This window comes from Monodon monoceros, unplaced genomic scaffold (genome assembly GCF_005190385.1).
Source record: "Monodon monoceros isolate NGI ecotype Baffin Bay Population unplaced genomic scaffold, NGI_Narwhal_1 Super_Scaffold_2, whole genome shotgun sequence".
Classification (NCBI taxonomy): domain Eukaryota; kingdom Metazoa; phylum Chordata; class Mammalia; order Artiodactyla; family Monodontidae; genus Monodon; species Monodon monoceros.
Genome location: NW_021703776.1, coordinates 59,768,174 through 59,792,922, shown reverse-complemented (window position 1 = coordinate 59,792,922; position 24,749 = coordinate 59,768,174). Strand labels below are relative to the sequence as shown.

The 24,749-nt window shown below is 47.5% G+C and overlaps 2 protein-coding genes across 4 annotated transcripts in view; one reads left to right on the top strand and one right to left on the bottom strand.

The window, feature by feature from the left end:
- Positions 1–12,185, bottom strand: part of MINDY4 (MINDY lysine 48 deubiquitinase 4) — a 113,784-nt gene extending 101,599 nt beyond the window's left edge. The window contains exons 1-3 of one of the 3 annotated variants that reach the window (XM_029233194.1): positions 12,052–12,185; positions 5,655–5,774; positions 2,233–2,468 (exon numbers count right to left, since the gene is read on the bottom strand). In XM_029233194.1, coding sequence (XP_029089027.1) covers positions 2,233–2,468; positions 5,655–5,774; positions 12,052–12,114 — 419 coding nt within the window. In that variant the 5' untranslated portion in view covers positions 12,115–12,185. Of the gene's footprint in view, positions 1–2,232; positions 2,469–5,654; positions 5,775–7,130; positions 7,191–12,051 lie in introns of those variants that run through there. The other 2 variants (XM_029233195.1, XM_029233196.1) reach the window with 2 other exon arrangements.
- Positions 12,186–20,133: 7,948 nt separating this feature from the next.
- INMT (indolethylamine N-methyltransferase) lies at positions 20,134–24,478 on the top strand. The gene is given in 4 exon segments (XM_029233169.1): positions 20,134–20,287; positions 21,809–22,016; positions 24,048–24,096; positions 24,098–24,478. Coding segments are annotated over 4 exon segments (792 nt in total).
- Positions 24,479–24,749: the final 271 nt, after the last annotated feature.

Here is a 24,749-nt window from a genome sequence, read left to right as displayed (position 1 = left end):
TCATACCACCCTCATTTCCTTTCACATCTTAAGCCTTGAGTTAATTTTTTGGTGGTCCCCATCTTTTAGCAGCTTGACACCCAGACCTTAAGCTTTGGCTACCCTCAGGAAAGGAAATGTTTTTCAACCGAGCTGGAAGAAAACACCCTTTCCCAGGAAGTTAGACTCACTACTGGTGATGACATGCAGTGTGTTAAGGCTGTAACTTAACATAACTGCTCTCCAGTGCTGATCGTTTTGTAATGTATAAAATATCGAATCACTATGTTGTGTAACAGGAATTAACATAGTGCCGTAGGTCACTTATACTTCAAAAACAAACAAACAAACAAAATAGAAAAAGAGCTCAGACTTGTGGTTATAAGAAGCAGGGGGTAGGTGGAGGGGGAATTGGATGAAGGTGGTCAAAGGTGTAAACTTCCACTTATAAGATAAATAAGCACTAGGGATGTAATGTACCACGTGATCAATATAATGAACATTGCTGTATGTTATATATGAGAGCTGCTAAGAGAGTAAATCCTGGGGCTTCCCTGGTGGCGCAGTGGTTGAGAGTCCGCCTGCCGATGCAGGGGACACGGGTTTGTGCCCCAGTCCGGGAAGATCCCACATGCCGTGGAGCGGCTGGGCCCGTGAGCCGTGGCCGCTGAGTCTGCGCATCCGGAGCCTGTGCTCCGCAACGGGAGAGGCCACAGCAGTGAGAGGCCCGCGTACCACAAAAAAAAAAAAAAAAAAAAAAGGGAAAGGAAATCCTAAGGGTTCTCATCACAAGGGAAAATATTTTCTTCTTTTTCTTTTCTTTTGTTTCTATATGAGATGATAGATGTTCACTAAACTTACTGTCGTTATCATTTCATGGCATATATAAATCAAATCATTCTGTTCTACAACTTAAACTTATACAGTGCTGTATGTCAATTCTATACCAATAGAACTGGAAGAAAAATAATAACTGTTTTCCAAATAATAGAGGTACAATCAAGAATGCCAGTTCATTTTCTTCCCGAGTTCCAAAAGGCCTTATTTTTTTTCTCCATCACTCCAGTGTTTAGTGGCCTTTTAGAATTCTCTACTCCTGTTTTTAAGAAAATGCAAACAAAGGAAGCCCCCGAACCTTATGAATCATGGAATTTAAATTAAACATTTTGAATCATAAGTATCCTCCATCACAAAGTGGTCCACTCCCATGGCGTCCAGAGGAAAAGAACAGTGCTCCATGACAGGGATTCTGAAAATGCAGAGGATGGGAGGCTGAGTGATGGCCTCCTGAAGATGTTCACAACCTAGTCCCTGGCACCTGTGAATATGTTACTTTACATGGCAAAAGAAAGGGACTTTGCAGACATGATTACGTTAAGAATCTTGAGATGGGTACATTATCCTAGATTGACTGTGTGGGCCCAGTGCAATCACGGGGGTCCTTATTAGAGGGAGACAGGATGATGAGAGTCAGTAGTAGGAGATGTGACACAGAAGCAGGGGTTGTAGTGATGTGATTTGAAGATGGAGGAAGCAGCCACAAGCCCAGGAATACAGACAGCCTCTAGAACTTGAAGAATGAAAGGAAACAGATTCTCCCCTCAAAGCCTCTGGAAAGAACCAGTCCCACTGACACCTTGCCATTAGCCCAGTGAGACCAATTTTGGACTTCTGACCTCAGAACTGTAAAATAAATAAATTGGTGTTGCTTTAGGACACCATGATGGTTAAATTTTGTATGTCAGCTTGGCTAGGCTATGGTGCCCAGTTGTTTGGTCAAACACTAGTCTAGATGTTGCCGTGAAGGTATCTTTTATATTGTGATTAATTAACATATTGTGATTAATATCTACAATCAGTTGACTTTAAGTAAAGGACATCACCCTAGATAATACAGGTGGGCCTCATTCAATCAGTTGAAGATCTTAAGAGCAAAAACAAAGGTTTCCCAAAGAAGTAATTCTGCCTCAAGACTGTAACACAGAAATCCTGCCTGAGCTTCCAACATGCCAGTCTGCTCTACAGATCTCAGACTCGCCAGCCCTACAACCACATGCACCAATTCCTTAAAATAAATCTCTTTATTTAAATATATATTTATGCACATATATATTTATACATATACACATTTATACCCTATTGGTTCCTTTTGGTTTTGTTTCTCTGGAGAACCCTATTACAGCCACTGAGTTTACAGTAATTTGTTATAGCAGAAATAAGAAACTAATCCACAGTATAAATGAGAAGAGGTACCTGGCTTTGCTTGTTTCTGACAATGATGTTCTCCAACTCGCATCTTCACTTGCAAGGTCATATATATTTACCAGCGTGGTCTCTGAGCATCTCAATGGTAATTTGTTACTTTTCTTTGGTATTGAGAGTGCAGGGATTGGTGTTTCTTGAGTAAAATCGTTACCAGTATTTCCAAAGTGATCCAGAAAATATCTGGTGATGAGTTCAAGGTTAGTTTTTAGAGGATTTCCCTTTGCCTATCATCAGAAGAAAAAAAATCATTAATTTTATGTACAGCTTTGGGGAAAGGTGGGAAAGACAGCCATCCCAATTCTTGGACATAGTTTATCAACTTCTTACTCATCCATGACATAGTTTATCAACTTCTTACTCATCCATACATTCTCTCAGCAAACATTCACTGACTGCTTATTATATGTCAGGTACTGTGTTAGGTAGCAACACAGATGAAGACAAAAATCAATCAGTACCTTAAAAGAACTAGCATCCAATGCATGAGTCAGGAGATTCAATGAACAATTGTAACAAAATGTGATATGAACAGAGGAATACCCGAGCAAATTTCCTCTTGTTTTTTTCTCCTGGGAATAACTTTATAAAATATATATCCTTTTATTAAAAAAAAAAATTAAGTCTTTATGATCGCTAACCCTACAACTTTATAAACATTTGGGACCTGAATGATTTCTTAGTTTATGTACTCTACATTTAACACTGGGCATAAGGAATTACAGAGACAACGCGGCAGAAAGCGCAAGAGCATAGAGAGGCAGTCAGGATTGACTCAGTTTACACCCCAATCTTTAAAAAAGATAAAATGAAACTTCTTTTTTTAATAAATTTATTTATTTATTTATTTTTGGCTGCGTTGGGTCTTCATTGCTGCGCGCGGGCTTTCTCTAGTCGCGGTGAGCAGGGGCTACTCTGTGTTGTGGTGCGTGGGCTTCTCATTGCTGTGGCTTTTCTTGTTGCAGAGCACGGGCTCTAGGCACACGGGCTCAGTAGTTGTGGATCGCAGGCTCTAGAGCACAGACTCAGTAGTTGTGGTGCACGGGCTTACTTGCTCTGCAGCACGTGGAATCTTCCCAGACCAGGGCTCGAACCCGTGTCCCCTGCATTAGCAGGCGGATTCTTAACCACTATGTCACCAGGGAAGTCCAAAATGAAACTCTTTAGTAGTAGGTTTTGGAAATAAGTGGTATCAGTATTTCCCTACCCTGACAGCACTAAATATTATCTTTGGAGGTTTTTTTAAAAGACAGATTCTCAGGCCCCGCTGAGTCTTACTAAGCCAGAATCACCAAGATTAGAACCTTAATTTATTTTAGAAAGTCTCCTAAGTAATTTGTACAGACACAGTTATCCAAGCAGCAATCCACAGGCTGGCCTCAGGGGCTAGACCATGTGTCAGTCCGCAACCCACCTGCCCAGTAACACCCAGGCCCTTTGGAACTGCGGCCAGGCATGGGGCATGTGGTGAGTTTGCAGTCAGAGTGGTAAAGCGCCTGATAAAGAGCCTGGCACAGAGAGAACCCTCAGGTGTATCCAGTCTTTTCCCCTTTCTATTCCCTTGACCTACACAGCAGAACTCTGGGACCAAGACCCACAGGGTTATGATCAAACTCAACAGAATTATCAGGCAGTCAAAATCAGGGGACAGTTTTATTTTTTTTAGAATGGGACCCAAAAACCTATTTTGCCTAAGTCTAGATGAAACTTACAAGGAAGAGAGTTGCGGGGCGGTGGGGGGGATGTTAAATAATTATTTCAACCTTCTTGTTCTTCTTTCAATACGAGAGATTTAGGGCCCTGAATACCTGAACTGTACTTTGTGGCCTTTCACATCACTTTGCTCGTAATAGATAACAGCCTTTGTATGAATCTAGATACCATTTTTCAAAACCTCAATTTTACATAGGCATTTTATCTACTGCACACTTAATAGCGAAAAACAAGTTACTGGAATTAACATTAAATTGGCAGGGCTTTCCCAGAATCACTCTAGCTTTGTGCTGAGTGAACGTCAAAATTATAATGCCATAGACAGATTAATGAGTATATTTTCCTGTAAAATATAAGCTCCAATTCATTGTATAACAGCTAATAACTACTGTATAAATCAAATTATCAGGGCACCTATCAAGATCTAATGAAAATATCTTAAGTATCTTAGATAATAGTTACCTTAGGGAGACTACACCATAGTGAAGAAATAAAAGTAACTTGAATGGCAAAGATGCTTCTGGGAAATTAGGTAAAGATGTATTTATGTAAAAATTCCACTGTGCAGCAATGGTTAATTGAATTTCCTGCCTACCTGTCTCACTCTCTGTGGAAAATCTTTCTAAAATGTACAGTCTACTCTCCTGCCTTAAAAGACAGCCAGAGGCAACAGTCTTCTGTCTACAGGAGACGGAGGGGCCCGAGTGTCACTGCAGGACCCAGAGGATGAAGGTCTTTACCGGGCCTCTGGTAGGACTTCACCTGGCTGCCACTTGTGATAAATGCTGAACGACACGATCACGAAGTTCTTTCCACCTCTGACACTATGCCCTCCCACAAGGCATCTGCTGGAGAGCCCATTCTTGAATCAAATTATAACGTTCTCTCTTCTTACAGAAAGAGCAATTAATTCAGAATGGTAGCTTCATTCCTTCATTCCTGTATATTCATTCACTCGCTCATTCATTCATAAATACACACTGACTATTTACTAGGTCGTCAGTCCCATGTCAAGTATGGGGATACAATGCATCCTGCAGCGTCCAAGGTAGTGCGGAAGGCAGATCGTAATTAAACCACCACACAAATATTCTATTATAAACATAAGAAGCACAACAAAGGAAAAATAAGGGGTACCCTGAAGGCCTGTAACAGAAAGTGGGGGCATCGAGGCTGGGGGATCAGGGAAGCACCCCGAGGTGCCTGTTCCATTTGCTACCTCAACTCCAACGCACCCGGGTTAGCTGAACCCAAACCCTGCATCTGCCTGAATTAAACGTCACAGTGACCTTAAGAAAAAGGTGTTACTCAGAACTGCAGAAGGAAAACCATATGCAGGCAGAGAACGGAAATTTTTAGCATAACTGAATGCTATATTTTTAAGTACAGTCTTACTAAAAATAGCCTCATGGTGGGGAGGAGGGAGCACCGGGAATAACTGTTGCAGGCTCGGGTTCAAAATGCGCCCCAGAGCTGCGCACGCGCGGCGCGGTTGGCCAGTTGGGTGCTGCCGACTCAGGCTGGAAACCCCACACACACAGTTGGGATTTGTCCGCGCTCAGCCTGGTCTGTTTCTCCCTGACCACATGTACGGCAAGCCTCCGGCCACTGGTCTTGGATGACCTGGCAGGGCTCATGAGTGCTTTTGACATTGCCACATTCTGTTCCAGAACTCCGTACCACACGTTAAAAGCACGTACCTTGTTCTCCTTGTAGAGAACTTCAAGATGCAAAACCTTTCGGAGATGGTTTCTGCTGTTTATGCTGAGATCAGAGCGTGGGCGTTCCTGGTCCATGGTCACACACGTCTTCTTTAAGCCCTGAGGGAAGAACTCTGAATCACTCTTTACCATTTTAAATCAAAACCTTCCGAGCTCTGACGCAGAGGATAAACAAGACTGTTGACGTTCTTTATGACCATCTTCTCCTGCCTTCCACTCAGGATACTGGGAGGACCAAAAACTGACTTAAGCATTTATTTTGATATAAGCTTTACACTTGATATCATCTTCACAATTATTATTCCGACTCTTACAGCCATCCTGTGGGCTGGGCTCAGGCTGAAGTTATCAACGTGTTTTATAGAAAAGGAAAGTGAAATCCGGGTAGCAACTGTCTGGCCCGAGGCTGGCTCTGGAGCCCTGGGTTTGGCCTAGATTGGGGGCCACAGGATTTGAAGCATTAAAAATAAACAAAAGGAAAAGCATAAACAAAAGGCCAGTATTCATTTCCTTCTTCTTTCAGATGGGGCACCAGGGTCGATTTGTCCAACATAACACAGTGGATTCACAGAGCGGGAGTTCTGACCATCCCAGGCTGCGAGGCAGTGATGCGAGGACCCAGACTCACAGGAAGCACGTGGTAAGCGTCTGCAGTGCCCCAGCGCCGCCGCTTTCCATCATCCGGCCCTGAACTCCCAGAAGGCCGGCCATGGGAAGCACTAATCCCCCTAAGAGCCTGGCTTCTTCATTTGAAAACGACAGCAGCTGTGGCCTGCCCACCTCCCCAGAACGCAGTGATAACCAAATGGCGGAAGATGAGGAGATGCCTCACACACAGCTCAGCCTGGCATTAAGGGAGCCCCTTGCTTCTGATGGATCCAGACCCCAGTGCTAGCCAGGCCTCAGTGGCTCCCCTAGGCTTGTATTCAGAATTTTACAGAGGCTCTCAGTGCTGGGAAGACAAGACAAAACCTGCTACCTGCCATGAATTGGGACAAGAAGAATTTGTGAAACAAGACGTACGAACACAACCTTGTGAAACAAGACGTACGAACACAACCTTGAACCAAGAGGAATGAAGAGAAGTCCTGGGGGGGGGGGGGAACAGAAAGAAATGTTGGGGAAAAGGTAGGGACATGCCTGGGTCCATTAAGGAGAGTCAGCCGGAAGGAGAGGTGGGACTCAAGAGGCACCTGCATTTCATGGGGGCTTAACCATGGCTTTCCCACCAAAGTGATGTGGAAACCTGTATAACGAGGGTCCCTCTCTTCTGGGTAACTCTTGACGTTTGTCAGCAGTTCAGATCAGCAAGTCTTGGCACACTTAACAAATTCCCTGGGGTTGTGGTGCAAACTGGCATTTGAAAACCACTGGAGCAGTGGACAAGGATGCCCTCAGAAATCAGCCAGTCATCGGTCCCATCATTCATTCAACAAACACTTGTCGTGCACCTACTCTGTGCCAGGCTCTGTTCCAGATGCAGGAGATACAGATGGATTATGACCAAGTCCTGCCCTCGTGGAACTGACACTCTGTTAGGGAAGCAAACCACAAACAAAGGGGTAAATGTACAGTGCACCAGCTGCTAATATGCTCTATTATGAAGACAGAGAAAACAGAGAGAGGGGAGACACTATTTTAGATAGCCGGCTATTTATTGAGCATCATCCATGTGCTCACTCCTGTCTTCAAGTTTCCCCATCTGTGAAATGAAAGGAACAAACCATTAGTCCACTCGTTCATCTGCTAGAGGCAGAGGAGTGAACAGACCAAAGTCCTGGCCCTCAAAGAGCTCACCTACTATCAGGAAAAAGAAAACAAATAGAATACCCTATGGGAAAAAAAATACAGCAGAGTCAGGAAACAGAGGGGGCCAGGAGGGGGTGCAGGGGAGGGCTGCTACTTTATAAAAGGTGATCAGGAAAAGCTTCATGATTAAGTGACATTAGAGTCGAGACATGAGGGAAGTAAGGGAGCAGATTGCAGACACTTGTGGGTAGTTTTCTACAAGGGCAAAGGCCCTGTGGCAGCTACAAGGAGGCCAGTACAGCTAGAGCCATGTGACTAGGGAAAAGTGTCAGGAAATGAGGTCAGAGGGGTTGCCCAGAGCTTGCTAAGGAAAGGCCTTGTCGGCTTTTGTAAAATGGAAAGGCTCCTGGAGGATTTGAAAAAAGGAGCATCCTGGACTAACTTATATTTGCAAAGGATCACTTGGCTGCTAGGTTGAGAACAGACTGTATGGGATAGGGGATTACACATTAAGATTAGGCTATTGAACAACTCACATGAAAGATGGAGGTAACTTGGACCAGGGTGGTTGTAGCAGAAGTGGGAATAAGTAGCTACGTTCTTTAAGCGCTCTGATGGGAAAGCCTACAGATTTACTGATGGACAGCATGCAGGGTGCACAAAAAGGAAAAAAAGCCAGGAATGGTTCCAAAGGTTTTGGTCCAAGCAACCAGACAGTTAGTGATGCTACTTACTGAAATGGGAAAAACTGCAGAAGGTGAAGGAATCAGGAATTGAGTTTTGAACGTGTTAAGTTGAGATGTTTATTGGATATCCAAGTGGAAATGTAACATAGGCAGTTGGAAAGAATGTAAGAGTTCAAGGAGAGGTCTTGGATAGAGATAGACATTTGGAAACTGTCAGCATATCGATGGTATTGGAACCCACAACAGTGGTGGAAGTGGCTGGGAAATGAATGGAGAAGAGAAGAGGGCGAGAGACTGTCTTTAAGCCCACCAGCATGCACAGCTCAGGAAGCCAGGGGGGACTTGCCAGGAACCTGAGAAGGTATAGAAGGAAAACCAGGAGGGGGTGATCTCCAGAAGCCAAGGGGAATGAGTTTCCAAGAAAGGCATAATCAACTGAGTCAAACACAATTGTAATATCAATAAGTGTAAGGACTGCAAATCAGAAGTCATTGGTGAACTTGACAAGAGTTGTTTCCATGGAGTGATGGGGACAAAAGCCTGATTAAAGTGGGTTTGAGAAAACAGGGAGAAGAATTAGAATCAGAACATACAGAGCCCTTTCATGGGTTTTGCTATAAAAGAGAAAGAGACTAGTACCTGGAGGGTCTTGGGGGTCAAGATGGAATTGGTAGGAGCACGTATACATGTTGATAAGACTAACCCAGTAGAGAAAGCAAAATGTATAATACAATACAGAGAGATGATGATAACTGCACCAGTGTCCTAGAACACACAAGAGGGGACAGGCACACAGGGAAGGGTTGGCCTTACCCAGGAAGATGGAGAATTCACTCCTAAGAACAGGAGGCAGGGTGGGGCGAATAGTTCAGGCCCAGGAAGGTTAGTTACTGTGGTGGTAGGGCGTGCTGGAGTCTTCTCAAGGCTGCTTCTATTTTCTCAGTGAAATTAGAGCGGGAGGGGGCTTTGGAACTTGAGGAGAGAGATGTGTGAAATGGTCGGCCAAGATTTGAGAGAGTGAACGGGCTGGAGAGGTATAAGCAGATGGGCGGGCATCCCTGAGGCATCACAGGGGTGAGTGGCCATGAATTTGGCATGAAACCATCAACACGGTGGTGTGTTTTCCCCCAGCCCCATTCAGCTCTGCAGTGCAGGCACAGAGTAGACCAAGCTGAATTTTTAACATCAGAGGAGTATAACGAAGGGAGAGACAGGTAAAGGAGTTGAGCGTGGTGTTGAGGGCATGATTACAATGATGGGCGGGTAAGACATGAGGAGAGGTCACAGAGGGCTGAGGAATGGTGAAAAGTTGGCAGGAACAGTGGAATGGAGATGGGACTGAGGCCGAAGAATAGTTTATATCGGGCTGCTGATGGGGGTGAGCTGGAAGTGAGGGACCATGGGATGCTTGGAACTGAGATTATGGAAACAAGCCTAGGGCATGACCACCTGGAAGGAGTGTCAAAGGTCAGGTGGGACAGGTCCCTGCAGGAGAGGGAGGCTGGGGCATGAGAGGAGGGAGGCCTGGAAGGCTAGGGCACCAGAAGAGTCGCCTTGGTGAACCCTGACATTGCCAGGAGACTGTCATGATTCTCCCTGCAGGGGGATCATGCTTGGAGGAGGCCAGTGTTAGCTAGGTACAAAGTAGGTTGGAGGGTAGAGGAGGAATAGTGGAAGGTGAGGTTCGAGGGGGAGCCGGCAGCCACGTCATGGGGAGCCTGGTAGGCCCTGGTGAGGCCTTCCCTGGGCTTTTATTCTAATTGCAAAAGGAAGCGCATGGAGGGTTTTGGACAGAGGAGTGACATGATCTGACCTGCTCACCCTGGGCAAGTTTCTTCGCCTGCCAGTCTGATCACAGTCTTTCGTGAAAGGGAATAATTATACCTCTTTCAGGACTGTTATGAGGATTTGAGAAAATAAACAGGCATCTAGAAAGTACCTTGCACCACGATGGGCACGCTCTTGGTTAGAACTGCTCGGTACCTGCCTTGTGCCAAGCCCTGAGGGGAGTACACAGTCTCTGCCCTGGAGCAGAAGGTGATGAGCAAAGTAGCCGACCTGAGCTGCAGTTCCAGCTCTCCATGACTTTCTGAATGACTGCTGGCAACTCCTTTCTCCTCTCGGGGCTTTAGTGTGCCCCGATGAAAAGCAGGAAGGAGAGGAGACCAAGTGAGCCAGACGACTGCCAAGGTTCCTCCCAGTTCAGGTGTCAGCTCTGTGGACCTGTCTAGTGGGTGAGACAGGCAGATGTATAAACCATCACATGAGCACCGATGAGCAAGCCACAGGCAAATGAGTCAGTTATTTCAGCCACAGTTGCCTGAGACATCTTGAAGGAAATGGAGCTTGGGATGGGCCATGGGTGGAACAGGGAAAAGAAAGCATGTGAGAGAAGCTGGAAATGAGATTGGGCTGGTAAGGTGAGGTCAGGCTACAGGGGAGCCTTGGATATCAGGTGAGGTCTCTGGATTTCGTTTGTACTCGAGAAAGGATAGGCATGAGGAAAACTCTCAGAGAGTTTTGCTTGGTAGCCCAGACTTAAAAGAAACGATGGCCGTGGTCAGCCTCACAGGGTGTATCACTGATATCCCCTGTGTAGCCAGGACTAGGTGATGGCAGGTCAATTAGCCATAAAAACAGAGCAGGTACAGTGAGGCCACATTGCATTTTAAATAAAAATACATTTTCAAAAAGCAAAGAAAGACACTTTCCAAACAGGTGCACATCAGAGATGGGGGAGGAGACAATGCTGAATGCCAACTGTGAGCCAGATACAGTGGCTGGGACCCGCCCGTACATTACTATTAATCCTCATTATAAATCTGCCACGGGTAGGTCCTATTATTCCTCTTTTACAGGTAAGGAATCAAGGCAGTGAGTAAGGTGCTCCAGCTTGAGCTAATTAATAGCAGACATTTGAACTGCTCCCTCCAAAGCCCTTCCCTTTCCCCCATTCAAAACACTGTTTATTTTGTTTGTGTGTGTCTTTTAATGCCAGACAAGAGCCCGTAGTCCCAGCCCAACATGACACCAGGAGGACACCAAACACATAGCAGGTGGTCAGCCTGGGTCGGCAGTGGGTGCTTTCCCTACACACCCACACACAGTGACCCCCAGTGACCTCTTCCCCAGCCTGCCCTCATCTCCACTGTCAAGGTAGGTGGGAGACAAGGACCTCCCCAACTTTTTTTTTTTAATTTTATTTTTTGTGGTACGCGGGCCTCTCACTGCTGTGGCCTCTCCCGTCGCTCCGGATGCGCAGGCTCAGCGGCCATGGCTCACGGGCCCAGCCGCTCCGCGGCATGTGGGATCCTCCCGGACCGGGGCGCGAACCCGTGTCCCCTGCATCGGCAGGCGGACTCTCAACCACTGCGCCACCAGGGAAGCCCCTCCCCAACTTCTGAGTTCTCTGAAAACTCTCCTGGGACAGGACAATAGGAGAACTTAACAAAACGACCTCAACGATTGAACTTCCCACTGATGAACAGGACTAAAGGGTTTGACTGGCAAGAACTTTTTTTAGCCCTTTGGATTTCCCTTGGGGGGAAGTTCTTTCCTAGTGGGATGTAAGCCTTGGGACTGGTTATGGAGCCCGGCGGCAAGGCCGGCCTGCTGGGCTCCCAGAGCCTCGTGAACTTTAGGAAAATGGGGAGGGCCCAGGCCCCTGGTTCGCGCGCCCTGGAGGGAGACGCCCGGGAGGACGGCCGCGGTCCTGCCCCGCTTTGCGGGAAGTGCACCGTGACAGAAATGGCTCCTGGGAAAGGTAGTTCCCCAGGCCCGGGAAAGTGGCGCTTACATCGGGCGTCTCTAGGGTAGGCAGCGGGCAGGGGAAGGGCTCCCTCCCCGAAGGAGCAGAGGTTGCAGGGGTGCCTCCACACTGTTCCCCCCGCCACCCCCCAAATTGAGCAACTTCCCAGGGCTGTGAGGGCGGCGCCACGTACCTTCCTGCTGAGGAACTCCCTTACCAAGGAGGCCGCCACCTCCTCCACGAAGAAGCTGTCCATGCTCCGGTCTGCCCACGAGGCCGCAGCGCCGCAGCCCCAGATCCCGGGTCCGTTGGGGCCAGTATGGCCGCGTTGCCGTGGCGACGGTGTCATCAGAGCCGAAGAACTCCGCCCCTTCCCTGGGAGCGCGCGGGCTGGGAAGGCGGAAGGGAAGGGGCGGAGCAATCTTCCAACTTGCTCAGAGCGCTGGAGGCGGAACGCAGAAGGTACAAGCCCCGTGCATGCTAGGGATCAGGCTGCGGGCTCCGGGCTTGGCTCCTGGCACTGGCCCTGTCCATCTGGGTGGCCTAGAACAAGTCGCTGCTCCAATCTGAGTCGCATCTCACAAGGTGTGAATTGGGGAGAGTGCCTGGCTCCTGGTTCCTAAAGGAGCAAACCCACAGTGAAGTGGCCCCTAGAGATCCACCCCCAGCACCTCAGCCGTCTCCTGGGTTCCCCCAGGCTGACTCACCTTGGTTGGCCTCCAATGCAGGGATAAGGAGGCCCAGGACTCTGCTGACTTGGTGCTCAAATTAAAGGATGAATCCCTGGCCCCCTTGGTGCCTGCTTTCCCATAAGGAGACTGCCAGTTATTGAGCACCAGGCATTTACACACATTATCACATCTTTAATCCTACAACCTCCAGGCAAGGTGCTTACTATCGGCCCATTCTTTAAACCAAGACATTGAGATTCAGAGAGGTTAAGATTGTGCTAAAGATCACACAACTAGGAACTGACAAGGCTAGGATTCCAGCCAAACCCATGCCTTTGCCCAGTACCAGCTTCCCCAAACTCAGTCACTTGGGGACCACCTTCACAATCTCCACCCCATCCGCACATCAACCAGTGTATTGGTTTGCTAGTGCTGGTGTACAAAGTACCACACACTGGGTGGCTTAAACAACAGAAATGGATTCTCTCACAGTTCTGGAGGTTAGATGTCCAAGATCAAGGTGTCAGCAGAGTTGGTTCCTTCTGAGGTCTCTCTCTTTGGCATATAAATGGCCACCTTCTCCCTGTGTTTTCGCATGGTCTTCCCTCTGCATGTCTGTGTCCTAATCTTCTCTTCTTAAAAGGATACCAGTCAACTGGATTAGGTCTACTTTAAATAACTCATTTTAACTTAATTACCTCTTTAATGGCCCAGTCTCCAACTACACGTACATTCTGAGGTACTGGGGGTTAGAACTTCAACATACGGATTTTGAGGGACACAATTCAGTCCATAAAACCTATACTGTTACTTACATTATTATTGACTTTAAGCCAACATACGTGTTTCTAGATTTATTTCAAAAGGAAAGTATGGAAATCCAAGATCAAGGCACCAACAGATTCAGTGTCTGGTGAGGGCCTGCTTCCTGGTTCGTAGATGGCTATCCTCCTACTGCATCTTCACATGGCAGAAAGAGTGAGGGAGCTTGGTGGGGCCTCTTTTGTAATGGAACGAATCCCCTCCAAGAGGGCTCCACGGTCATGACCTAAGCACCTCCAAAGGGCCTATCTCCTGATACCATCATGCTAGCGGTTAGGATTTCAATATACAAATCTAGGGGAAACACAAACATTAGACCATAACGATTACTTAGATAGTAGTATTTCAGCAAAAACTTGAAGAAAGACAGGATAAAAGCCATGCAGATACTCAGAGAAAGAGCACTCCAGGTAGAAGAAACAAGTGCAAAGGTCCTGAGACAGCATCGAGCCTAAGTTCTTGTGAAACAGGGAGGCCAGGAGGGAATGAGGCAGCAAGACCCACTATGAAGGCCCGCGTGCCTGGAGCCCGTGCTCCGCAACCAGGGGGGCTACCGCAATGAGAAGCCCCCACACCACGGCGGGGAGTAGCCCCTGCTCGCCACAAGTGGAGAGGGCCCGTGCGCAGCCACAAAGACCCAACACAACCAAAAATAAATAAATAAATTTATTAAAAAAAAAAAAGAAGTATGTGTAATTCTCTTCCACATCTGCGATGGTTAATTTCATGTGCCAATTTGGCTAGGCCATGGTAACCAGTTATTTGGTTGAACAGCAGTCTAGATGTTGCTCTGAAGGTATTTTTTTAGATAAGATTACCGTTTAAATCAGTCGACTTTGAGTAAAGCATATTACCCTCCATAATGGGTTGGGCCTCATCCAATCCGTGAAAGGCCTTAAGAGTAAAAGACGGAGGCCCCTCAGGGAAGATGGCATTCTGTCTCCAGACTGCCTTTGTCTCAAGCTGCAACATTAATTCTTCCCTGGGTCTCCAGACTGCCAGCCTGCCCTGCAGACTTCTCTCTCTCTCTCTCTCTCTGTCTCTCTGTCTCTCTCTCTCTGTCTCTCTCTCTCTGTCTCTCTCTCTGTCTCTCTGTCTCTCTGTCCCTCTGTCTCTCTGTCTCTCTCTCTCTATATATATATATATATGTATCCTACTACCTCCACACTCACCCTGAAATGGCCCTGAGAAATTCTTGAGCAAAACTCCTTAGCACTGCCCAGATAAAAAAAGATGCCTTCTTCTCTGGGGAAAACTGCCGTCTCTGACAGTTATTCCACATCCTGATGCTTTCACCATTAAGTGCAGACCCCAGACCCTCAGACACAGCTGTCAGTCCCAACTTGTGAGTAGTTCCTGATTGAAACAAAATGATGTCACCCTGTGGAAATCACAATATAATATCCCCTAAGAAAGCATTGTACATAAAAATTCTGGTCCAAGTAAATCAATGGAAAATTCCCCCAAAACACTGTGGCAAAATCCACTGATTGCCCACAGAATCCATTCTTTCCTTCTTTCGTGAAAATATATCTGGAGCAGGGCAAGTGGCTTCCCAGCCATACTGTATTTCCCAGCTTTTCTTGAAGTTGGATGTGGCCATGGAACTAAGTGGTCACCAATGAGAGGGAATGAGAGGGGCAGCCCTTTAAGACTAGGCTCTACCTTTTCCATACTCTTCACTCTCCAGCAAGCCATAGCACAGCTGCACCTATGGGTGTGTGCTGTGACCATAAACACAAGACAACACCCTAGGGCAATGATTCTCAAACTGTGGACCCCAAAACACCAGCACCACCTGAGAACTTGTTAGAAATGCAAACTCTCAGTCCTTTCATCAGATCTACTGAATCAAAAGCTCTGAGGTTGGTGCCAGCAATCTGTATTAAACCAGACCTCTATGTAATTCTGATGCTCACCTACGTTTGCGCATGCTTCCCTAGGGCGTGGCAGAAATAAGACAGAAGGCATCTGGTTCCCTGAATGACTACATGGCGCAGAGAGTCACCAGGGGGCCAGGAATTCAGATTCTTACAAGGAAGAGAAGTAAATTTCCATCTGGTTTGGGCTTTGTTTATTTATTTATTTGTTTTTATTTTTGGAAGTGGGGATGGGGGTGTCTTTTGTTACAGCAGCTTATCTTTTCAACCTAAATAATACGAACCTCCAGAAATGAGTAAAAACCCAACTGCAGGCAGTGGTCCCTCTCTCCAGGGTTTGCTAGACCAGAGCTTCCCCATGGGAGCGTTCCACAACAACCCGCTTCAAATTCGGTGTGGGTGTGCTCAGATCATGACCTCCTTGGGCCTCAGGGCAGCCAGCTGAAACCTATCTGGCCAGAGACCACAGGCTGTACAGCCATGAGCAGCCTTCTCCATTTACCCCAATACACATGATCATTTTTGTGTGTGCCCTGACATGAAAACTGCCCTGGGGAGGCCTCCTGCTCTTCATAATGTTCCATCTTCTGCTTCTTGCTCTCCCTTCCCCTGCTTCTCTGACCTCTTAGTACACAGCAAGGTCTGGGTCTCTTGCTCTGATGGCCTGACTTGGGCACCCTGCTCCAGGTTGGCTATTTGAACATTCTCCTGAGCTGTGCCATGCTTCTGGGCTGATGGTCACTGGGATTTTCCTTTCCACTCCAGTCTCCCTAAAGACAGGGGGATCCATTCTCAATTTTAAGGCAGTGCTTGGAGGTTGTTGGAGGATTTCTTTTCTCCCAGGTTTCTCTGCCTGAGTCCTTTGCTCCAAAGGAGGATGTTTGGAGCAGGTAGCTATCCGCACCTCCCCAGGTCAACTCAGGCTCAGGGGTGGTTGCTTCATGGACCACTTCGTGTGCTGGCAGGCAGTGTGATGGGTCTCAGGGACCAGAGCAAAGGAAGGCAGCCTAGAGCCCTCCGTCCTGTGCTTTTACTCCCATGCCTGATTATATTGGTTAGCATCAGGTTCAGCTGAGGGTGACAGACAAGGAGGACTTAATAAGGAAGTGCTCAAAGAATGATAGGGACATGTCAAAAGAACACACAAGCCAGCTGAAAGGGACTCGTACTGGCCAAATCTGTGCATCAGAGTAAGTAATGATAAAAATATAGATCATAACCCATTGAATAGAAATAAGAATCCATGAGTTCATATTTACTGTAGGAAAGAAAGAGAGAGAGAGAGAAAGGAAGGAAGGAAGGAAGGTCCTTACATTTGTATGTCAACTAATAAATGTAGAAAACCGACAGAATTAACAAATCACACAGGCACCTTATGTATTTGCACAAAGGCACCTTATGTTTAGCAGCAGCCATGATTCCTGGGCTGTGTTTCTTCCCATTCGGGGCTAGAGTAAGGCTGCCAGATAGAATACAGGACACCCAGTTGAATTTGAATTTCAGATGAACAAATAAGACTTATTTCAGATAAGTATGTCCTGTGCAATTTTGGGAACACACTTACCCTAAAAAAAAATGTATTTTGTTTCTCTGAAATTCAATTAACTGAGCATCCTATATTTTTATTTGCCAAATCTTCCAGCCCCAGTCTGGAGGCAGTGGTATACTCAAACTGACGTGTATCATTTCATGAGAGCCAACTGCTAAATTTTTAGGAATTTTCTGAGCCGACTGTTAAACCACTGGGAGCTTGAAATCAACCATGGTGGGAGTATTTACACCATGGAAACTGCAGTCATCACGAATCAGTGCTTTTCTGTTTTTAGAACTGGTTGTGAAACATTTACCAATTCTCCACTGTCTAGAAGCTTCCTTGTCTTTAACATACTGAGTCAAGACTCTGAAACCGTGTCCGTGGGTGCTCTACAGTTGCATGGGAGGCACACACCCAGGGCCACCAGGGAAGGCAGCCTCACGGGGACCGATGGTACCAGAAGCGCTTCCTGCCCAGGGACTACTTGGCCATCTACTATGACTTCGAGCGGAGCGGCTGGGCCCGTGAGCCATGGCCGCTGAGCCTGCGCGTCCGGAGCCTGTGCTCCGCAACGGGAGAGGCCACAACAGTGAGAGGCCCACGTACCGCAAAAAAAAAAAAAAAGAATGCATCATCTTAAACATCCTTCTATACTGTGACTTTTGAATAACTCAGGAAAATTTCCATTTAAGAAGACTTCTGCCCTAATTTCAAACACAGGAGCACGTTTTCAAGCTATCAAGAAAATAAACTGAAAAAAAAAAAAAAAAGAAAATAAACTGCATAAGAGTCTACCAGCTGAGAAAAGAATCAACCTCATTCTCCAGATTAGGAAACTATCATCTCAGCATCTCCCGCTCTGATACCCCTGTTATCTTTCTTCCCACATGAGCCTGTGGGGTGAAGAAATGAGTCCAGAACTTGCAGGGGTAAACAAGACTTTTCTCTAGTGAGGCGTAAGCAGGGACACAGAGCCTCATCTCATACCAAACACCAAAATAAAGGCTAAATATCTTTTTAAAACCATCACAGAAGCTATCACAATTGGATAGCTATCAGATCTCTGGACACGGAAGGATTTTCAAAGCTTAGATAGAAACAAGCCCAAAGGAAAAATAATTTAACACATTTTATTAAAGAAAAATTAAATATTTGTCCTGAAACAATAAACAGCAAAAGCACTGTTTTCCTTAGAAAAATAATTTGGCAAGTATTTACCTAAATTATCTGTACGAAAAGTTTTTAAAAATTGATCCATTAATCTTATGTCTAGGAATCCAGCCCAAAGCCAGAATCCAAAATACAGAAAAAGCTTATTGCACGAGGATATTAATTATAAGATTATTTATAACAATGAACACCTGTAAGTCTCTTACCTGTCAACCACTTGGGGAGCAGTTAAGTCAAGTTACTTGGACCTCTGTGTACTGTTTATTAGGCAGCACTAAAAACTGACATTACCAGCTCCTTTAGAGTGATACAGAGAAGGGATGCTGACCCCGTGCTGGGACAACCAAGCAGGCATGGGGGGCACACACGGTGACTCTACGGCCCTGCAAAATCACTGCAGGTTCACGTGTCTGGGGGCACACTGATAACAAGAAACCCTGTGACAAATATGATACACTCAGTGTCACCAATGATTTTAATCCTCCTAGAGTTTATGTTAATTGAGTCTGAATATAACATACTTTTTTAACAAATTGGAGAGACGTCTAACTTTATTTTCTTCCAACTGTACAGGCAGTGTGCCATCACCATTTATTATATGATCGACCCTTTTCTCACTGAGTGGAAATACCACAAGTACAGGTTCTAGTAATATCAGAAGAGGGGGAAATTTGTACTGAAAACAATGAAATAGAGTTTCTATTCTGTTGAAACTCAAAAACCTGAAAAATAAATGTTGATACTGGGTGGTAGGACTTGGGGCTGTGCGGCTCACATCACAGCGGCCTCAGTATCACCCGGGAACCAGAATCTGCATTTAGCCGGGTCCCCAGGCTCTTCCCAGGAACCCTAGTTTGAGCAGCACAGCTAAGGGACCTGGATAGACTGAGTTGTATGATGGGGAGAGAATAAGGTTTGGAACTGGTCTTTATTTTGGCTTTGGACATGGGCCTTGAATCTGTACCTAGACCTAGACTTGCTGCCAGGACCCCCTTGGGAAAAGGCCCGTCACCTTCATCCTCCTCGTCTCCAACAGGAGGGGGGAGGGTCTCAACATCCTCTCTACTGATTGTTGTGAAGACGGCAGCGAACGAGGGTGGGGGACACACCTGGCACATATTATAGGCCAGGGCCCCAGACTTGCCCATTTGCAAAACACACTAGAGTTTGCTACCTGAAATATCTGATCTTGGGTGAATTTTGAAAGAGATTTGGCAACACTTTTTTATATAAAACTTTTATTTGAGATCATGTAGATTCACATGCAGTTATAGAAATAATACAGAGAGATCCACGTATGCTTTACCCAGTTTCCATAATCGTGGCATCTTTCAAAACATAGTAAATATCACAACCAGGATATTGTCACTGATACAGCCCACTGCTCTTATTCATCTTTTCCTAGTTTTACCGGTAGTCATATGTGTGTGAGTGTTTGCGTGTGTGTGTGTGTGTGTGTGTGCAAATTCTATGCAATTTAATCACATGTTGTGTTTATGTATGCCAATAGTTTTTAAGTGGTTTGTGCAAACAGAGGCTTCCCCACCTTTTCAGGGGCCCTGGTTAAGTTTACTTTTACCCTCAGCAAAATAAAGGATTGATTAAGCAAATAGAGTAAACAGGATTGAAGACAGGACGAAATATTTAACCAAGGTCAGGACAAAGTATTTTCAAGAGCAAGCTCACTGACCTCAGTCAGTGAAATCTTAGCCACCTCTGCATCCTGTTTTCCACCCTACGGGTTTCTCCTTTCTTCGTCTCATTTTTCCACCAATCCCAAAGAGGGAAGCATCCTTGACCTATTCCAGATACTGGTCTCTCTGTGTCTTTGTCCATCTGTGTCTCTCTCTTAGTTCTGTGGCACTGTCCCTCTGCCTCATGCTCTCCCAACCTTAACCCTCCCCCGCAGTACGGACATTCAAAACATCACCTCTCAGGAGCCAAATACTGAGAACCCCCAGGAGCACATGTTGGCCACCCTGTTGCATTTCTGTGTTGAGATAATTATCAAACAGATAAACTCCAGCCAGAAAAGCTAACATCGTGGCCTGACTCCAACTATGTGGAATCTGAGCTCCTCCCTGGGCAGGAGGGTCTGTCTAAGGAGATTATGAAACTCCTGATGGGAAGAGGCAGGGAGAGGAAAGCGGATATAACAGGACTGCAGCAATGGGAAACACAGCCAGGTCCCAGCTAGAATGGAGGGCAAGCTGTACACAGGAGAAGACTACAAGAAAGAGTTCGACTCCCAGAACTACTTAAAGACGTACTACACCTTCGATTCAGGCACTGTAGCTGAAAATGAAATCTTGAAATTTAACCTGAAAAACCTCTTTGAAACCTTCTCTTCAGGTGAGTGTCTGGTCTCCAACTCAGGGAGAGACAGGGCTGCACCTGACAGGAAGAGCTGCCGGCGGCAGTGGACCTGTCCTCTGGGACACTGCTCACCAAGGATGTTGCAAAGGCAGCTCAGCCTGTGAACCCATGAGGACCTCTGCTGGGTGGCCACTGAGCGGGACCTAAGCACTGGCCTTAGAAGCCAAAGAGCCAGGCTTGAGTCTATGACAGTCAGTCTCAGTTTCTTCCCCCTGTGAAATGGGAAGGTAACTCCTGAGCTGTGGGGCTCACAGGCTCATGCTGGAGGAGGGGATTTGAGACAACAGACATGAGCACACTGCCCGCATCTGACTATCTCTGCCTGTCTTCCCTTAAAGCCGGGCTTTGTAGCCTTGGCTCATGAATCCCCTTGAAAATCTGAGGAAAGCTCTGGTGCACAGGCGTGCACACACACACACACACACACACACACACACAGAGTCACACTCCTAATCTTTTACTCAGAATTAAGAGAGTTCATGGATACACAAAGCCAAACCACAGCTCAGTTTACAAAACCCTGCTCTTGGGCATCAGGCTGGGTGATCAGCAGGGATTATCGCCCAGGTTCCTCAGTGCACACAAGGAGAGGCTGAGGTGGGAAAGAGCGGGGTGGCCAGCCCAGGTCAGACTGCCAGTCAGCGGCAGCAGCGAACTTCAAGATCAGTTAACGCAGGGCTGCCATGCACAGTTGGGCAGGGAGTATACTGAACAATTAGGGGTTACTTAGTCACTCAGCAAACATTGCCTGACTATGTAATCAGTGCCAAGAATGGTATATTAAGCAATGTCCACAAAAATACAGAGGAAAGAAAGCTTAAGGCTCACAGAGACATCTGAGGAGACTTTCTAGAGGAGGGACCGGCACTAAGCCTTGAAAAATAGACAGGTGTATTTCAATGGAGAGCGGAGGAGGGAGGAAGCAGGGAGAAGAGGGCAGTGCACTTAGTGCTACTCTGAGGCAAAGATCCTTCCCCTCAACTCATCACCAGATCCCCTTGCCTCCCCTGATTGGCTGAGCCAGTTTTGAACCCACTGGCTCAGGTCTTATCCCTTATCAGAAGCTCTGTCTTCTGCAACAAGGAGGTGGGAGAGTGGGCCATGGGGGGTCACTCTCACCATTGTTTTAAACCCAGAGTCAGAAGACTGTTGGAAATAAACCAGTTCCAACCAAGAAGTCATTCTGAAACCTGCCCAGAAGTGCAGAACTTGTCCTATCAGGCCTCTGGTAGCAACCCTTGGGGCAGCAGGGGGACGTGGTGTGTGCCAGGCTGTGCCCTACCCGCCAGCCGTCACCCCCTGAGCCCCAGGCGTGGGGTCTGGACTCCCCACACAGCCTGGCTGCTACCCAAGGCAGGGTCGGGTCCCCTGTGAGCCATCCTCCCCTGCTGGCAAGCCCTGGGGCAGGGCAGAGCCTGGAATCTCCATCCACCACAGCTGGGCCTGGAGTAGGGTGTTCCCCGCTCCCACGCACCTGGAAAACACTGTCTCCTGCAGCAGGAGTGAGAGGTGACGTCCTGAGCAACACTGGCCCAGGCCCCACCATCTACCAGCTGCTCTCGGCCTGTGAAGCCTTCCGGGAGATCATCGCCTCAGACCACTTGCAGCAGAACCCCCAGGAGGTGAAGAAGTGGCTGAAGAAGGAGCCAGGGGCCTACGACTGGTCCCCAGCCATGCAGTAGGTGTGTGAGCTGGAGGGAGACAGGTACCCACGGCCACCATCTCTCTCAGATGAGGTCTCCCCATCACCTGCAGGCCAGAGCCTGAACCTGCCACCCTGCTTCACCTGCCACTTCCCTACAGGTTCTTCCTGACCTGGGTCTCTGACCCAGAGCACCTTCCTCTCTTTGAGTGAGTCCTGCCTCCAGCCTCAGAGCTGCCTGTGCTCTTAGCTTTGGTTGCCCTACTGGGCTCTCCATACTTTGTATCCCACTCATCCTGCAGAACCAGCTTCAGTCCCCGCCTCCTCCTGGAAGCCTCCCCTGATTGCTCTAGCCCACACAGATCTCACTTTCCTCTGGTGCAGCTTCTCCTTAACCCTAATGTTGGAGGGGGACTTGTTATGGGAAGACATGGGCTTCAAGGAATCCCCCTGAAGCACTCTTACAAAATCCCACAGACCAACAGCACTGACCCCTCCAGGCACCTTCCGCATCCAATTCACAGAGAGGGAACCCATCTACCAGAGCCCCAGGGGGCACAGGCAGGATGCTGGCCCTGATTTTGCAACTGAGGAAACTGAGGCCCAGACATGGAGAGTGGCCTCTAGGCCACCTTAGAGCCAGGACAAAGATCAGAGTTTAAATTCCTGACCCATCCTTGGGCCATGGGGCCCTGACCTAGTTATAGGTAGGGGCAGCCTGAAGTGGGACAGAGCTGGAGGGTCTCTAAGCACAGGGTCTCCACATCAACCCAGCCTGGGCTTCATTCATTCCTGTCATCATTCACGGAGAGCATTCTGATGGTCATGCCTGCTTCTGGGTACTGGGACTATTACAGTGAACAGACAAAGTCTCAGCCCCAAGGAGCTCACATTCTAGTAGGGAAGACAACACAACCAAGCTAGATAGAGGTAGATATTCAGGGAAAAACAAGTGTTCTAGAGAAGAATCTTCAGCTGAGTAGAGGCCTACAAGAGGTAGGGGTGCTGTGTTAGGTGGAATAGTGTCTTAATCACCTCGGGCTGCCATAGAAATGCCATAGAAAAAAAAAGAAAAAAAAAAAAGAAAAAAAGAAATGCCATAGACCCAGTGGCTTAAACAAAGACATTCATTTCTCACGGTTCTGGAGACTGGAAGTTCAAGATCAGGTCTGGTGAGGGCCCTTTTCCTGGCTGGTAGACAGCCGTCTTCTTGTTGTGTCCTCACAAGAGGAAAAGGAAAGTCAGCAAGCTCTCTAGTGTGTCTTCTTTTAAAAGGCACAAATCCCACCATGAGAGGCCCCACCCTCATGATCTCATCTACCTCTAATTACCTGCCAAAGGCTCCATCTCCAAATACCATCACATTCATGTTAGGGTTTCAGCATATGATTATGAGGGGGGCACAATTCAGTCCACAGCAGATGGTAAGAGGAGGCCTCTCCAAGGAGGAGCCCTCGGAGCAGCTTCTTGGGTGAGGTGAAGGAGAAAGGATGTGAAGATCTGGGGAAAGAGAGCGTCAGGCAGAGGGGACAACAAGGGCCAAGGCCCAGCAATGGGAAAGAGCATGTTTAACAAAGCATATTTAAAGGGTCAAGGGCTGCAGGGAGGAGGCATGAGGGTATGTTGCTTAATGGGTACAAAGTTTCAGTATGGGGTGATAAAAAATCTTGGAAGCAGACAGTAGTGATAGTTGCACACATTGTGAATGCAATTAATGCCCCTGAATTGTACATTTAAAGTGATTTAAATGGCAAGTTTTTGTTATATATATTTTACAACTTGAAAAATTAATAAGGCAAGGTATCAAAAATTGAATTATCAAGAAGAAAGATAAATAGAAGGAGAGGAAGGAGGAAGTGGACAAAGAGGAAGGAAGAATCAAATGTCAAATCCCCTGTCACCTACCAGCTGTGTAGCCTTGAGCAAATCACTAAACCTCTCTGTGCCTCAGTTTCCTCATCTGTATAATGGGGGAAATATGATCTCCCTCAAAGAGTTGCTCAACAGGTTAAATCATGGGCCCTGCATAGGGGGCGAGGGGTGGAGGGATGTTGTTATAATTTTCATCATCACCTCCATGACCCTCCCCCACAGGAGCAAGTGGCAGGAGAAGGAGGCCCGTCTCCAAAGGACAGTCACGCGGGTTACTGAAGTGGGACTCGAACCAGCCGCACCCACTGGGACCCGCCCAGGTGCCACCAGTTAACTGCGTGCTGACCCTGCTGGCCCTGGAGTGCGCCTGCCATGATGTGGATGCCTACCGGGCGGCCGGGCGAGGCCTGGTCAGCCTGCTGAAGCCGGGCGGGCACCTGGTCACCGCGGTAGCCCTGCGCACCCAGCACTACATGGTGGGCGCCAAGAAGTTCTTTGGGCTCCACCTGGAGAAGGAGACAGTGGAGAAGGCCTTGCAGGAGGCTGGCTGCCAGGTGCTGAGGTGCCGGTACTCCCCTGTCAGCTACTCAGAGGCCCACTGCATCAATGAGGGCATCTGCTTTGTGGTCACCCGCAAGAGTCCCAGGGCCTGAGGCCAGCCTGGCAGAGAGGGCCTGCCCCAGAAGGGAAGTCAGGGCCAGCGTTTCTTAGAGTCTCACTCCACAGCCCCCTAATGCAGGACCAGCCTGAACTCTACCCCTCCATTCTTATTACTATGTCCCAAGATCACAGGTGAAAAGCAGGGTCTCCCTGCCCCCAGCCCAGGGATCTGTCCCCCACACCCTTTTCTGGCTCATACTGCACCAAAAAATCAGGAAAATAAAGTGGCTCAGCTAGATATTGCGTTAATTTTGTTCCTCCCCC